General features: G+C 44.0%; 1 protein-coding gene across 1 annotated transcript in view; it reads left to right on the forward strand.

The window, feature by feature from the left end:
- The window catches only part of LOC124711735 (2-oxoglutarate dehydrogenase, mitochondrial-like), a 178,774-nt gene that overhangs the window by 75,231 nt on the left and 86,227 nt on the right, over nucleotides 1–17,316 (forward strand). Inside the window, exon 5 of the mRNA XM_047241947.1 lies at nucleotides 4,246–4,480. Within this exon, the coding sequence (XP_047097903.1) occupies nucleotides 4,246–4,480 (235 nt within the window). The remainder of the gene's footprint in view (nucleotides 1–4,245; nucleotides 4,481–17,316) is intronic.

A 17,316-nucleotide genomic window follows, 5' to 3' on the forward strand; every position in this document is an offset into this window, starting at 1 on the left:
GACAACACAAACACCCAGGCCCCGGGCAGAGAAAAATCCCCAACCTGGCCGGGAATCGAACCTGAGACCCCATGATCCAGAGGCAGCTACGCTAGCCGCTAGACCATGATCTGTGGATGCAAGATCTGTTAATTGCGCTGTACACACAAGCTTTCAATTCCAGTTACCTCTTTTTGCAAGAGGTCACAAGCAAAACTGTGCTTGATAGGTAATTATTATTTTTCAATTTTTTAAAGAATGTGTACTACTAACAAAGTTGAAGTTTCTGTAAGCCTGTAGTCACAGCTTCACTCACAATAACTATACCAAAAGCAAAGTAGGAGAGGAGAAGCAGAGCTAGGCGGCATTCGGTTAGTATAGCTCTGGTAATACCTTACATTAACATGAGTAACAGCACAACCTAAGTTAATTTGTCCCTCCTCATGGGCTATAAACAGATTGATTGAATTTGATTGTGATGGATGAGTATCAGTGACATTAATGGCACCATCCAGTTACCATGGTGATGCATTTCAAAGGGGGTCTGGCAGGAACAAAAAATGAATTTAAAACTGAACAATGGAATGTCTAGGTTGGAATATCAACAATATTGTAAAAAGGATAGAGTGCTACTCACTGTAAACATGACATGTTGAGTAGTGGCCAGGCACAACTAAAAGACTGTTACACATGAGCTTTCAGCTGAAATCTTCTTCAGGAAGCAACAAAACATACACATTCACACAAGCAAACACAGCTCATTCACATGAATGCAGTCATTGACTGCTCCAACCAGAATGCAACTGTGTCATGTTAAATGGAAGCAGCAATTCGGAGTGGGTCAGAAAAAGGGGAGGGATAACAGGGGGGGAGGGGTGGAGTCAGCATTGCTTGGCAGAGAGTGCAGCTACTAGATGGTGGCAGGATAAGGCTGCCAGATGTAACGTGGGGAGGTGGGGGAGGGCAGGGGGGGAGAAGGGAGTGGGCAAAGAGTGCAAAAGGGGTAAAGACTGGTGGATGCATTGGCACAGAGCAGCATGCAGTGATGGTGAGGGAATGTGAATTGGGAGGAGATGATAGGACAGAGGGTTGGAAACTGTGGGATGGAGAATGTGGAGACAGTTGGTTACTCTTTGAAATCCAGGAGAGTAGCATATTGCCAGCAGTCTGTAACCTGCTATTGAGCTTCTTGCAGCTCCTGCAATAAGCATCTCATCTGCTTGCATCGTAAGGACCTTTTGGCTCAACGCATCTGTGTTATGATGCATATCATAATCATACTCACACATCTATCACATCAAATGTCTATTTGGGCCCTTCAGATTTAACAGCCACAGAAGGGATGCACGGTCTGTAGCAACTTATTTTCCTGAATACCAATTGCTTTGAACTAATTTATCCCAAACATGAGGGCTAATAATTCCACCTCCATTGTGCTGTAATTAATGTCTGCTGTATTAACTTGGTGAGATGTGTAACCAGTGAATTTCTCTTCTGTACCCTGTTTCTGACTTAGAACACATCCCACAGCAAAGTTGGATGCATCACAAGATGATATGAATGGCTTTTCAAAATCTGGGTGTATTAGTAGGGGAGAACTTGTGGAAACGTCTTTAATCTGCCATGTAGCTATCTCATACTCTGTAGTATATTAAAGATATTCTTCTTTTCCTCCCCCCCCCCTCCTCCCCCCAAATTTAGTCAGAGGTTTAGTCACTGTAGTGTAATCCTTGACAGAGCAATAGTAATTAATAATTTACAATCTACTAAGAAAGCTCTGCAATTCCTTCAGGTTAGTGCAGAAAAATTGTCTACCACTTTGGCAAGTGACAGGTCTGGTGTGGTGTCACCACCAGAAACCACACTTGCTAGGTGGTAGTCTTTAAATCGGCCGCGGTCCGTTAGTATACATCGGACCCTCGTGTCGCCACTATCAGTGAATTGCAGACCGAGCGCCGCCACACGGCAGGTCTAGTCTAGAATTGTACAGCCGACTTTGCCAGCGATGGTTCACTGTCTACATATGCTCTCATTTGCCGAGACGACAGTTTAGCATAGTCTTCAGCTAGGTCATTTGCTACAACCCAGCAAGGCGTCATATTCTTCAAGAATGTATTCTGAACTGATAATATTGTGAATCGTGTACCATCAAGAGTGACGTTCATCATTAATGGATTAAAGTTAAGTATCAGACTAATTACGTCCACTTTCTGAATTCTAATTCCTTGTCATGTTCCAGACCTCACATCAGTATAGTTCTTTCCTCCTCACGTCAGGCTGTGTGAGCTAAAATGTGCACATTTCGGCCTCCTCTAGTAACAAGGTGTTGGCACTTCTGCCAACACATTTGGTTTCACCTCAGTTGAGCTAATATCATGACCTAGGTACTGATCTGTGATTGTGCAAAAGAACATTTTTCCAACTTCAGACTCAAATGTGCCCCTTGTAATTGTAACAACAGACTTCTTAGCTGTTCAGCGTGTTCTTAGATTGTATATGAGAGTCAATAATATTGTGTAAATAAACCAAACACATAGTTAGTTTCAATCCTGTTAACAAATCTTCAAACTGCTGAAATGTAGCAGGTACATTCTTTAAGCCAAAAGGCGTACTAAAGAAAGCAGTTTTCGGTCTGTCTTGGGGCACAATAAGAATCTGATGCTAGCCTGATTTTGTATCCAGAGTAGTAAAATACGAGGGTTAACATTTTTGCAGATGCAATCATGGTTGGAAAATTTGACTGACAGATGAAAGGCTGAGGTGGGAACTTAATGTGTGGAAAGTGAAGAACATGTAAACGTTGCGCCTGACATACGTATTACAGTAGTGTACAGGATGTTAATGGTTTCATGGTGCAAAATGATTATAGCACAGCACACATTCAGTTAACTGGATTTAAAGGTCATAAAAGTAGTGTCCTGCAAAGTCCACCACATGCTGCCAATAAGGGGGAGATGATGAATACCATCTGTGTCTACATTTCTGCAGCATGTCTGAATTGGGTCATATGTTGTCCTACAGCATTTTCAGTGTCCTCTCATGTTGCAGTCCGCCTGACAGGTAATGGTTCATATATCAGTCATTTAAGATAAGTCACAAGGTGAAAGGTCAGGAGACTATGACAGGTGCTCCAATTCTTCCCATTGACAGCATCACAGTTGACGCTGCACACACTCTGCTTTCTGTGGTTTTGCATTGTCATGCGGTGTTACTGCACTGTCCATAAGATCTGGATGTTTGTCCTGAATGCCTCATCATACCTGTTACACCACAAAGTTCCTGTAGTACTTTGCACTCACTGTTCTGCCATGTGAAACAAAGTGACACACAATGACTCTCCTGGCATCAAATGTTGCGATCAACATCAATTTCCCTTCGCAAGGATTTTGACAGAACTTCTGTCATCTTGATGATCCAACATGTTGCCACTCTGTGGACTGATGTTTGAGTTCTGGCTCGTATGCCCTGCCCCAACATTCATCGATGGCTATTATTCGTGACAAGGAATGGTCACCATCCTGTTGCCAGCTTGTGAGGTGGTTGGAGCATATTGTGTATTGCATTCACTATTGGACTTATGTCAGTTCATACCCACCACAATGTAATTTTGCACAGTTGAAGCTCTGTCCACAATATCCCATGGATGGTGCCTTTCTCGATACCACTTGCCCTCTCTAACGCCATTGGAATCCATCATTTGTCTTCCTCCAGGAGCTGCTCTATGACAGCATGTATCACTTCAGTCATCCCAACTATGGCTGATCAGTGATTACCACACATCCTTACTGAAACTTTTTGTACCCACTATACCACTGTATGGTATGGAAAGACATTATTCCCAAGGGCCTTCCACCTAGTCATTGTGACATTCTCTCACATTTCTTCATCAGCAAATGGCTATCTTGCTCTATGCACACTGCTCAAGGCAGGTTACTTCCATTTTGCATGACACACGCCCTACAGTGGATTTTGCAGTGCACTTTGTGCTCTTGCCAGCAATCACAGAGCCATCTGTTGTGAATACATAAATATGCCTGCATAGCTTCCGTGCAACAAATACCAGTTTGTGATCCACTCACTAATTAGCAAGGCAAAAAAAGTTGCAATGACTTTCCTGCAAAACCTCGTATTTCCAGTTCCGTGACATATCCAGGATTTCATTTATATGAGCTGTGTTTTTAAATATAATCTGTAAGTGATACTTTTGTTTTTAAAAGAATTATTTGGAGGAAATTAAATCATTGCCATTTTATGTTTTTATCTCAGACTTGAAGCATTTCTGGCAAGAAAATGGTCAAGTGAAAAACGATTTGGTTTGGAGGGTTGTGAAATCTTGGTACCAGCCATGAAGCAGATTATTGATCACTCAACAGAGTATGGTATAGAATCTGTTGTAATGGGCATGTCTCACAGAGGTCGTCTGAATGTTTTGGCCAATGTTTGTCGGAAGCCACTGGAACATATTTTTACCCAGTTTGCTGCTCTGGAATCTGAAGATGACGTAAGTAATTATTATTTCATATTTTCTTGGAATTGGATAAGGTATTTTAAAGTAGGGCTAGCCAGTCTTTTGTCCGCCAATTGTGGTGTAAATCAGTTGTTGCTGTGTTTGTGCAAGCAGCTCAAATTAATATACCATAAAGTAGATGAAATGAAATGTTCGTGTGGCTAGGGCCTCCTGTCAGGTAGACCAGTCGCCAGGTGCAAGTCTTTTTAGGTGATACTTCTTCATAACTTGCATATCGATGGGGCTGAAATGATGATGTAGACTATACAACACATTGGAGAAGATCTCGACCAGGCCGGAAATCGAACCTGGGCCCCTCGCAAGGCAGTCTGCTGCAGTGACCACTCAGTGTGGAGGCAGACACTACAATAGATGTGTTTTTCTATTGTGTTGTCCTAGTGCTGGAGTCTCACTTGCAGTAGGACTCTCTCTCTCTCTCTCTCTCTCTCTCTCTCTCTCTCTCTCTCTCTCTCTATCTCTCTCTGCTCCCCCTCCCCCCCCCCCTCCTCACTCCCTCTCGTGTGTGTGTGTGTGTGTGTGTGTGTGTGTGTGTGTGTGCGCGCGCGTCTGAGCGCACACACAGGGGAGGGGAGGGGGGGGGGGGGGGAGGGGGGGCACTCAAACTCATTGTTTAAGTTTTTGGATAACCTTGATCTTGTTTAACTGTCAGTCTGTCACTCAACACGTCAACAATTTATAGTGATGGTTATTTTTAGTTCTCCCATTGTTTATACTTCACCCAGGACCTTCTAGCTTTGTAGAAAATAAAGAGAAAGATGAGGCACGTAGTCAAAAAGATTCCTCTGACATTGTGTTGCCATACTGAGACTGTAGACTGTTGTAGACATTAATATTCTGGGAAGTGAGGGGAGCGCTATTCATATTTCAAGAAAAAAGCATTAGTTATTTTAGTTTTGCAGGGTGCCCCAGAAATATTTCGACAAACTCCAGAGGGTTGGAGAGGGGTATTTTGAGGAACAAATCAGACAGGAACCCAGCTGTGGAAGTGTTATCCAACGACGCTATAGTGCGTCAAAGTTATAGGCTCCCCTCTGCCATTGTGCCACCCGTTCAGCAACAAGCATAACTTTGTATGCTGATGTACCTTAGGCAGATGTCTCGGATTGTAGTTTTTCAGTGTTTGCAACTGATTGCCGTGATGGAGCTAGCTGCTGCTTAGAAAGGCCTTGTCCCCTATGTGCAATAATTGTTACCCCAGTTGATGACAGTTTCGGACACAGGTTTCGATCCACAGGTTATTTTGCTCCTGGAACCCTCTAAATCTTCAGTGTTTTTTGGTATACAGGAGAAAAATAAACTGCAGATGGAAAGTTGTGTCCGAAACCATCATCCACAAAGGCAACAGAGCATTTCATTCATCAGAGACAAGGCCAATCTCTCCACTGGCAATCATTGCATTCAGTTGCGAGCACTGAATAACAAACATTTTGAGATGTTCTGCCTACAGTCCATCAGCGAAAATTCACATTTGCTGCCGAAGGGAGGCCTATCGCAGGCACCGGTGCCTATAACTAAGATTCTCTATAGTGTTGTTGGATGACTTTTCCAGGCATGGCTTCCCATCCTTAATTTGTTGCTCAAGACACCCTCTAAAATCCCTCAAAGTTCATTTCAACATTTCTGGGACACTGTGTACACGTGCACGAATGTATACTTGTTTGTGCACAGGCACATATGGAGTGGTGTGGTCAGTTGGGAGTGGGAGGGGTGGGGGAATTATGACAGAAATTTCAAATTAATTTGAAAGCTAGTGGAATTAAATGAGAAATAAGTGTATCTGTGCATCACTCATTATTCATCTCCCACTTAGTTGCCAACCCTAATTTTTCTGTATGTTTCCGTCCTAAAATTATCATGTAAAATGTTATGCTTGTGTTGTTTCTGACACAATAAATGTCGCTGGGGCTGTTAAAGATTACATTGGATGATTTCATTAAAACTCAACAAAACTGCAACAGAGTGCATGCTTTTCATTACAGGGAAACTTGGCTTATAAAATGCCAGGTTATGAGAGTTATGTTAGAGGTCAGCAAGTTATTTAGCTTATGTTTTGTGAATGAATGACCAGATTGTACTAACATAAGATGAAGAAGATCTTAACAATATGACTAGAAAGCTTAACACTAGAATGGTGGAAGGGGTCACAGTGACCCCTGTCATACTTTCTTCTTCAATGTCACATCCAGTTTTTTTTACTTCGTTCATGAAATTCTATGGCTTTCCCTAATTTTATCTCCTCTGTTCAATGATGTATGGCAATTTACAAAATATTTATATTTTCTTGGACATTTAATTTGATGTACCTAGAACTGTGGAAGAGGTCAGTTTGACACAAATGTAATTTCTCTTCTGAAAATATGTAAATGTGAAATGACAGCTATCAGCTATCATGCAGAGCTGTTGCTGCTCGTTGGTGCATCTTGGCATGTGTGCTTTCCAATCTGCCGCAGTTTACTTCATGACATTCACATAAAATACTTTGAAGAGCTTTTCAAGCATGTCTCCCATTTCTTAAAGAATTTTGACACTGAATTGGAAACTGTCTTCAGTGGTTAAGATAAGGATTTCATACCAGATGCAAGTGAGGTTGAAGATGAAGACATTGTGAATGGGGAAGGATTAATGGAGGAGGATTTAGATGATCCTCACCTCAACCATCACAGCATACCCAGTTGAATTCCTTTAAAAATTTGCTGACTAGGGATGGAACCGAGTGGGAGATCACCAATTTTTCATCTTGTGGAAGGAGACTGACTGTGGATTTTCTAAAGATGAGAGAGGCCCCACTGGTTATGCTTCACAAGAAGTAGACAACTCTGTCATCACTGTTTTCTGTCTTGTTGTTGTTGGCATAATGCTATGTCTTGTTAACAAAGACACGTAATAAATGCTCAAAAAGTACTACAAACAATGATTGGACAGTATGACTTGATGAACTGGAAAAATTGATAGCCCTGATATCGGCTTGGGGTGTCATTTTTACAAAAGGTATGTCTGCGGGTGATCTTCAGTCACATTCTTAGGGCCCTACTTTCTTCAAGGACATTGTACCAAGGGATGGATTTCAGGTGCTCCTCAGATTTCTTCATTTCCATGAAAAATCAACACAGGTTGAAAGCCTGTTGGCCAACAATTTTGCTCTTGTATCTGAAATGTGGGGAAAATTAATTAAAAACTGTATTCATTCTTACTGCAGAGGAGAAAAATAATCATTGTCAAGCAGCTGTTACTGAGCAAAACAAGATGCAGGTTCTTTCAATTCAGGCCTAACACATCTGACAATGATATCAAATTCTGGATTGTTGCCTATGTCCCAACAGAATATATATGTAATGCTTTGCCATATCTCAGGAAAGCAGACATGCATAGAGAGAAGCAGTCATTCAGTGAGTAAGTCATTCTAAGTCTCCTGGAACCATTTCCAAATCAAGGAAGAAACATGATGACAAACATTTTTTTCATGTGCCTTCATCTTGCTAAGCAGCTCAAAGAAAAGAAAACTTAACAACAATGTAGGAAAAGACAGATTGCTACTTAGCATGTTGTCTTTATTGTAAGTAGAAATCTATATTTTCCTACATTGTTGATATTCCTAACTGGAGTTTCCATTGTTTAAAAGAAAACTTAAGATAGGTAATATTAGAAAACTTCATTAGTTGATGCACTGAACAAGAACTGTCATGAAAGTAAGAAAGGCAAATGCTGAAGTACTCTGCCCAATATTCTGTGACAGATTGGCAACATAGGCTGCACCATGTCTGTATACCATGAAAATAAAAATAAAAATATCATTCTTCTGAGTCCATTGCCTCCTGAAGCAGAAACCTAGCACCTTACCATTATAAAATGCAACAAAGTATGGGATGGATGTAGTTGATTAAATGGCATCTAAATACGCTACAAAGGATACACGTAAGAGATGGTCAGTGTGTGTCTTCTACAGTATTTTTTGACATGCTGCCAATAAACTGGGCAGAAAACAGCCTGATGATGTCAACATTGACCTCTCTCACATCTGTCAATTCTTCTTTAAAGGCTATGGAGCTCAATGTCAGATTGGGACAACCATCTTGCTCCAAACCTGAGCCTCCATCCATTGTGAGCTCCCCTCTCCATCAGAAAGTCAGGATGAAAGTACTACCCCCCTGGTAGATGGCTTCCATTTTACAGTGGAACATGAATGGATTCAGTATGCACATGGAGGAACTGAGACTCCTAATGCAGCAACACTCTCTGTGCTTGTGTTTGCAGTAAACACATTTTAAAGCATCTGATGCCCCTGCGCTATGGGGCTATTCCCTATATCGCAAAGATGACCTGACTGGGGAAAGAGCCAAAGGAGGGGTTGCTGTGTTTGTCAGTAATGGGCACCACTCCTCTGCTTTTCTCCTGGATACCAACCTGCAAGCAGTTGCGGTTGAAATTGCAGCATGTCAGCAGCTTACAGTGTGTTCTCTTTATTTACCTCCACTGGATACAGTAGACTCTGAGGCTCTCACAGGTCTTATCGCGCAACACCCCCAACCATTTCTCCTCCTGGGAGACTTCAATCCCCACCGTGTCCTGAGGGGCTCAACGTCTACTTGCCGTTGGGGTTGAGTTTTGGAGAGCCTCCTGACATCTTGAGAGCTGTGCCTCCTAAATGCTGGTACTCCAACTCATTTCTGTGCTGCTACTGGAGCATTCTCAGCCATCAACCTATCTCTCTGCTCTCCAGCCCTCGCCAACTCTGTTACTGGGCGGTCATTGACAACCTTCATTCCAGTGGCCACTTCCCGATCCACCTTCAGCTATTCAGTGGTGTGCTGCTGGAACAGAAGCTACCAACGTGTATGATTCGCAGGGCTAACTGGACACTGGTTGGCCAGTTGGCCATGTTTGAACTCTGTGACAGTGTCCAGAAATCGATGGATCACATCACGCAAGTGATCTATCCATGCCAATGTTTTTTGGTCCTCTTCAGAGGCGACCTGTCCCTTGGTGGACAGAAGAGTGCCATTTAGCCATCCGTGCGGCTCTTTGATGGTTTAAATGCTGCCCAACAGTGGACAATCTCCCATCCTTCCGAATCACGAGAGCCAAGGCTCACTGTGTCATTAAAGAGAGCAAAAAGTGGCCATGGCATGAGTTCCTGAACTCCATCAATCATTCCACTTGTTTCTGAAAAGTATGGGAAGCCATCCGGAGGATTTTCGGTAAACACAGACGATAGCTGCAGTGTTGAACCAGGGGTGCCTCCGAACAACACTTAGAAACATTGTTCAGATGCTGGCCGAGCATTTTGCACAAACTGCTGCCAATGCAAGCCAGGAAAGACCCTGGAAAGGATGGTTAACTGTTGTCTGCTCTGGCTTTTAGAGACCAGGCAACTCCTTAGCCGCTCTCAGTGTGGATTTCGAAAATTTTGGTCCACGGTCGACAACCCGACTCTTCTAGAAGCAGCTATTCAGCAGGCTTTCCTCCATCAGCATCACTGTATTGGCATATTTTTTTATATCAGTAAAGTGTATGATGCTGCTTGGAGACACTGTATTCTCACACAACTGCATTAATGGGGAGTTCATGGCCACCTCCCCATTTTCATTCAGTTTTTTCTGTCTCAGCAGTTTCTTCGGACCCGAGTTGGTTACACACTGTCTGATCGATTTGAGCAGGGGAATGGTGTCCCCCAGGGCAGTGTTTTAAGTGTTAGCCTCTTTGCCATAGCCATCAACAGTATAACATCTACAGTAAGGAGTCCAGTACAGTGCTCCTTATTTGTGGATGACTTTGCTGTTTTCTGTTCCTCCTCCAGTGTTGCAATGGTGAGCCATCAGTTGCAACTTACAGTGCAGTGGTTAGAGGAGTGGGCTGCAAAGACGGGTTGTCAGTTCTCTGCTGATAAGTGTGTGTGTGTGTGTGTGTGTGTGTGTGTGTGTGTGTGTGTTCATTTTAATCATTCTCGTTGTCCTTTTAATTTGCCTGCCTGGCATATAGGGAACACTACCCCTCATTTTAGAGACACAGTGTGGTTTCTGGGCCACATTTTTGACTCCAGATTGTCATGGTTGCCACACCTGCGAGACTTGAAAGCCAGAACCCTCAAGGCACTGAACATCTTCAAGTGCCCCAGCCACAGGTCCTGGGGAGCAGACAGGGTGCATCTCCTCCAGTTTTATTGGGCTTTTATGTGCTTGCGGCTGGACTAAGGGTGCACGGTGTATCAGTCAGCGAGGCCCTCTTATTTGCGGGTCCTTGACACTGTCCACCATGCAGGGATTCGACTGGCCACGGGTGCTTATCAGACCAGTCCCATACCCAGCGTCTGTGCTGAGACCTGGGAACTGCCACTTATCATCCAATGGCATCTCCTCCTGGTGAACCAGGTGTGTAAGTTTCTTGCAGATCCAACCTCAGCCACTCACCATATTGTTGCTCATCCACCTCCGGACCATCTTTTTTCCCACAGTCCCCGAGCCCATGATGCCGTTTGGGATCCGTGTGCAGCATGTGCTGGAGTCCTTTGGTGTGGAGCCCGTATGGCCCCAAATCCAGGGTTTGAACTGCCTGCCACCCTGGTTACTGGAGAGGCCCAGAGTGATTTTAGATTTGGCGTGGTACAAGAGAGATTGCACTCCTGCTTCTGTTTTTAATGCAAATTTTTTTGCCATTTTTATCTCAGCACCATGGATATATAGCTGTTTTTACGGATGGGTTGAAACAGGCGGATTGCATTGGTTGCTCTGTTGTTTTTCCGGATTGTCTCCTCAAGGTCCAACTGCCTGAAGCCTTTACTGCCTTTGATGCAGAATTGTCTGCGGTCCTGTGGGCACTGGAGCAGATGAGACACTCCTCTCATCCTAAATTTCTTGTCTGTTCTGATTCACCAAGTGCCCTTCACTCTTTGCAACATTTGTATCCAGCGGATAAAATAGCCCAGACCATCCAGGATGCCCTCCTACATCTACAATGACTGGGGTTGAGGTGGCTTTCTGTTGGTTTCCAGGGCACATTGGCATTGCTGGGAACAAAAGGCAGATCTCGCAGCCGAGGAGGTATGTCTCAGTCTGCAAGTATTTCAGTGTGCCATCCCCCTGCATGCACTCACCTCACTGTTGAGCTCACGAGTCATGCGTCGGTGGGAAGATGAGTGCTGGAAATGACTGACAATAAGCTCCGTTTAGTCAAGCTCACAACGCATGTGTGTTGTACTTCCTTCCAGCCACGTAGATGGGATGAGGTTCTCCTCACTCTGCTTCGGATAGGCCACAGTCCTATGACGCATGGCTTCCCGCTCCGGCAAGAGGACACTCCAATGTGTCGTACTTGTGGCATGGAGGTCACAATGCACCACATTTTATTGGATTGCAATGTATTTTCTGACCAGTGTGCCGTGGCTGACTTGCCGGCAGATCTGACATCTCTTTAAGGAAATACTCAAACCAATGTGGTTAAAGTTTTTAGGTTCTGTGACTTGTCCAATGTTTCTACCAAAATTTTAGGGGGAGAGGGTCTCAATGTGTTCACAGGGTGACTGGCTCGCCCATATTTTATGTAAGTGGCCAGCCAGTGACAATTTCCTGTGGCATCCTTGATGCTCCTTTCTCGTTTTCCTTATGTTTGATTTTCTTATACATCATTTTTCATCTTTTCCCACTTTCTTTGCAAGTATGCTTCCATTTTACTAAATTTGTCCACATTCGTTTGTTTTAATGTGTGTCAGAGTGCTGATGACCTCGACGTTGAGTGCCCATAAGCCCCGACACACACACACACACACACACACACACACACACACACACACACACACACACACACACCAATAAATGCGTGGGTCTTCTACAAAATAGCAATGAACAAGAACATGGAAGAGAAGTAATTCATATTTCAGCAGGTGAATCAACTCAAAGGAACAAAAGAAAGATAGAACGAAAGGCCATGGGACTAAAATCATCTGTGAAGTGAAAGAAGTGCCAAACTGGCCTCTGTGAAGGCAACAAGACTAGCGACAACTGCATAAAGTGTCACAAAGCCGTGCACATAAAACAGAAATCACCTGTGGTGTGTGTAGCAGATTCCAGTGACTTGAGTAAAAAACAACAAATTTGTGTGTAAAACACATGTGAGTATAATATGGACTGTATATACTAAATATGCCTAGAATCTTACACAGATAGTTAATTATTACTGTTCGGGAAGCTTGTTAGCATGAGCAATATTAATAAGTAAGATTTGTTGAAATAAGTAAGTAATATATAAATTAGCGTGTAACATAATTATTATAGTGAGAGCTATACTTATAACACAGAAAACACCATATACTTTCACTATGTAATATTTTTCAAAACACAAAGCAATAGTTTTCAACAATCACAGTAACAGTCATGACGAATGTCTCACACCAGCTAGTCAACAACCAAAGTAAGTAAAATGAAGTACAAAAAAGCAAAGATATTAATTTTCTGGCAGTTCTGCCACAGAGCCCCCCCCCCTGCCCCCCCCCCCCCCTCAAGGAGCGCGGAGTGCATAGGAGGAGTGATGAGGAGTAAGTGGTAAAGGGAAGGTAAACATTTAAGGCATGACGTAATCTTGAAGTCTGAGAGGTGGCCGTACAGTGCGGCCAGCACGGGTGATAGCAATAGGGGTAGGAGGATTCGGGGAAGATGACGGAGAAGGGGGGTTACTCTTATAAATAAAACATTATTGGAGTCTACAAAGGCTGAAATGTCATTTTGTGAAGTACCCGGAGCCACATTGAAGCACTGTAATAGCTTAATGACTTTCTGGTCAGATGGCACAGAATTGTTTTGAATTTCAAATAAAAAAAGAAAAGTGTCCACAAGTTGTATTTTTATAGAGTCCACATCATAGTCACTCAAGTTCACTTGAAACACTAGTTCATTACTGCTGGCACTCGGAGGCGTGAAGTATAGAAGAGGGGGGCCTTGACTTGCAGAGAGTGTTTGATTAGCTTGTGGAGAAGGGAGAGGACAGGCCTCTGAAGTTTCCTGCAAAACAAATTCATTATCGTGTATGTCGGTGTCGTTAAGGATCCATGCTGGTTTCAAGCACTCAATGGACACGACAGATAGTTTGTTCTTAAAGAGGATCGTATAAGTATTTTCAGAGCGTGACAGGACCCGGTATGGTTCAAATGGCTCTGAGCACTATGGGACTCAACTGCTGTGGTCATAAGTCCCCTAGAACTTAGAACTACTTAAACCTAACTAACCTAAGGACATCACACACATCCATGCCCGAGGCAGGATTCGAACCTGCGACCGTAGCGGTCGTGCGGTTCCAGACTGTAGCGCCTTTAACCGCTCGGCCACTCCGGCCGGCTGGACCCGGTATGGGCCAGTGTAGTGTGGAGCAAGGGGTGGACACATGGCATCTTCTCTAAGCATCACATAGTTTCAAGAACTGAGGTGTGGGTGGATGAAAACCGGAGGGGTAGCATGCGATCGAGGTTGTGGAAAACGTAAGGTGAGGTACAATAGCTGTCTTCAGGGAGGACATGCGTGACAGGTAGTCTGCTGCAACATTGTCATTACCCCTCATGTATTGAAAGTCTGAAACATATTGTAATACCAAATCCATATGGCGAAACCTTCTGGGTAGTACCTCTAATGCTGGTTTACGGAGAGCCTCAACAAGGGGCTTGTGATCTGTGTAAACTGTCACAAGTCGGGCTTCAATATCTGTATGAAAGTACTTTATGGCCTCATAAATGGCATAAAGTTCACGATCAAATGCGGACCACTTTCTTTGCGTTTCGGTGAGCTTTTTTGAAAAGAAACCCAGCGGTGTGGTACCTGTTGGTAGGGTCTGATGCAAAACTGCGCCAATGGCATTATCGCTAGCGTCTGTGGTTATTGTCAGGAAGCATCAGGGTGAGACTGAGACAGGGTAATAGCGTTCACCAAGGCGTAGTTAAGCGAGTCGAAGGCTCGCTGCATGGTCTGATCCCATTCTATGTGTCTGTCACCTGTGGTATTCTTTCCCTTTAAGGCCTCAGTGAGAGGGGCTTGAAAAGATGCCACATGTGGAATGTGGAGTCTAAGAAAATTTACCATTCTGAGGTATCTACGTAACTCTTTATAGGTTTGAGGGAAGGGAAGGTCAAGTATTTGTGGTACTCTATATCTGAGGTGGGACGAATGCCCTCATTATTGACCAAATGTCCCAGGAAAATAACCTCTGGCTTCTCCAGTTGGGATTTGTCATGATTAATCTCAACTCCGTGTCATGCCAATCTATCAAAAACCTGTTGGAAGTGTTGTTTGTGTTCCTTGGCAGTTGTGGAGAAAATAATAATGTCATCTAGGTAGGCACAGCAAAAATTAAGGCCACGTAGAATGGTGTCAATGAATCTTTGCCAGGTCTGGGCGGCATTCTTCAATCCATAAGGCATAAACAAATATTCATATAGTCCAAATGGGGTGATGATAGCGGTTTTGGGGATATTTCTGGGTGCATCAGAATCTGATGGTATGCCTTTTTGCAGTCTAACACAGAGAAAAAATTGGCACCGTACATGGATTGTGAAAAATCGTGGAGGTGTGGGACAGTGTAATTATCAAGTATTGTTCTGGTGTTCAAACGCCTATAGTCTCCACAGAGTCAAAAGGAATTGTCCTTTTTGGGAATGACATGTATTGGGGAAGACCATGCACTGTCTGAGGGGCGGACTATACCTGAGCGTAAAAGTTCATTAATACATTCTTTGGCAACGGTAATTTTTTTTGCATTGAGGCGTCGGGGGCGAGAACGGACAGGCGGTTCCTCAGTTGTGTTAAGCCTGTGACAGACGCCCGTAGTAATGGTCTTGATTTTGTGAATAGATGTGGCCAAAATACGTGGAGGGATGCAGGAAGGAGCGATGTTATCGTCGGTGCGTGGTAAGTATGAAAGGGAACTAACCTGAAATACATTATCATTGAATGGTAGTTCAGTGAAAGCTGCAGTGTTGTCCATGGAGCTGCGCTGTGTGACAGTCGGTGGGGTTCCATTGACTATGGTGTTACTGCATGAAGGAATCGTTGCGCGCGCATGCGCGGTGTCACCTGTAACAGCTGTCGCCTCTGTGTTTTGATGAAAGGCGTATGGTGAAGCGCAGGGTGGGGGGTTGCTGGCCAGGTTGCCGTCTTCGCTGTCCAGGTCGTGGCAGGTGCTGCTGTGGCTGCATATAAACAGCGGTGCAGTATGCAGGTCCCATGTAGTTTCGTGTGTGTTATTACTTTTAATCTCGATCTCCTCTCTAAGCCCACGCAATTCATCAGTCAGGACACCACAACATTGAAGTAGCTTTGCATTGTCTTCGAACAGTTGGTCGATTTCAAGGCATTGCATAACTAAGTTCACTACGGCAGCTTTGACCTCCTCAGATAGAATAGAAAATGTCTCTTTGTCTTGTTGACAGAACGTATTTGAGCTGCATTCTGTCGGCGTGGATGGGGAAAATCTCGCCGAAAATTTTTGTTTAAAATCCACTGAGCAGAGGGCAGGTGTAATTAAGTCCAAAGAAAAGCTATGAGCAGTTAAGAAGTCCAATCCTAATACTGGCTTGTCGATTTATACTACTGAAAATGTCCATTGATAATTATGTGTATCATCGAAGTAAATGCGAAGTTGCATTACACCATAAACCTTTAATGAGGAATTGTTGGCTGCTCTGATTTGTTGAGGCAAATGCCTGATTGTAGAAGTGACCATTAAACATGGAATGACACTCACATCGGCACCAGTGTCCACTAAAAACCATTTCTGAGAAGCTATATCTTGGATATACAAACGTCCGAGAGAATAATTCGGAAGTACTAGCCTGTGATCTGTTAGGCAACTTGACGTCACAGTGCGGACCGGTGCGCCTATAGTGGCCCGCCGTGCGTGTTTGGGCGCATTGCACAGGGTGAGTGGCAATTCCTGGCTGTATTACCATAAACGGAGTGATACCAGCAGAGAGGATAAACTTGCTGATCCTGTGTTGTTACCGGGTGAAGGACGTCACTTGAAGCTGTGGTATGGGATGGTGAAGGACGGTGTGGAATCTGGTGCTCAGCCAGTGTACTCCGTCTGTTTTTTAGGAAAGATCGGCCTCTGCCACATGGGGGAGGTGTAATATGGAGGGAGGCCCACGTAGATAACTTTCTTTTGTTGATTATCTTATATGCGACGTCGGCCAGCAATAATTTCGCTTGTAGACATTCCTGATCGTGTGATAGGAGCTGTAGTTGGATAGCTTGCGGCAGCTTTGCAACCCAGAAAGAAAGTAAAGCTTCATCTGGCATAGTTTTGCTATTGAAGACTGCTCTGATACATCGCCACAGTTGTGAAGGAGTCGAGTCTTCGAGATGTACATCTTGCAGTATGTATAAAACAGACTTTGTTTTGCCAGTGCATAACGATTTGCGGGGGCCGCCGACAGCACAAAGTCCTGTACCCACTCAGTGTGGTCCTCTAGGGCATTAATAAGCGCAATAAATTTAGCACCGTCTGAATCAATGTTTAGAATAAATTTAGCACTGTCTGAATCAATGTTTAGGGCGGTGAATATAGTCTCTGCCAAAATAAACCACGTATGCGGATTGTCCATCGTGAACCTTGGTAGTTTAAGAATTTTCTCACTCTTGTGTTATGAATGTAATAGATTTGATAGCACAGCGGACGGGAGTGGCGGAGTGTTTATGAAGCGGACGGGAGTGGCGGAGTGTTTATGAAGCTGTCACTCGCGGCAGCTGGTTTAAACACGGCTGGCGCGGGAGGCGCGGCAGGCGCAGCCGGGGCTGCAGAAACAGTCAGGGCGGGACAACTGTCCAACCAGTAATTGT

The sequence above is a fragment of the Schistocerca piceifrons genome, chromosome 8 (genome assembly GCF_021461385.2).
Source record: "Schistocerca piceifrons isolate TAMUIC-IGC-003096 chromosome 8, iqSchPice1.1, whole genome shotgun sequence".
In the NCBI taxonomy this organism is placed as follows: Eukaryota; Metazoa; Arthropoda; class Insecta; order Orthoptera; family Acrididae; genus Schistocerca; species Schistocerca piceifrons.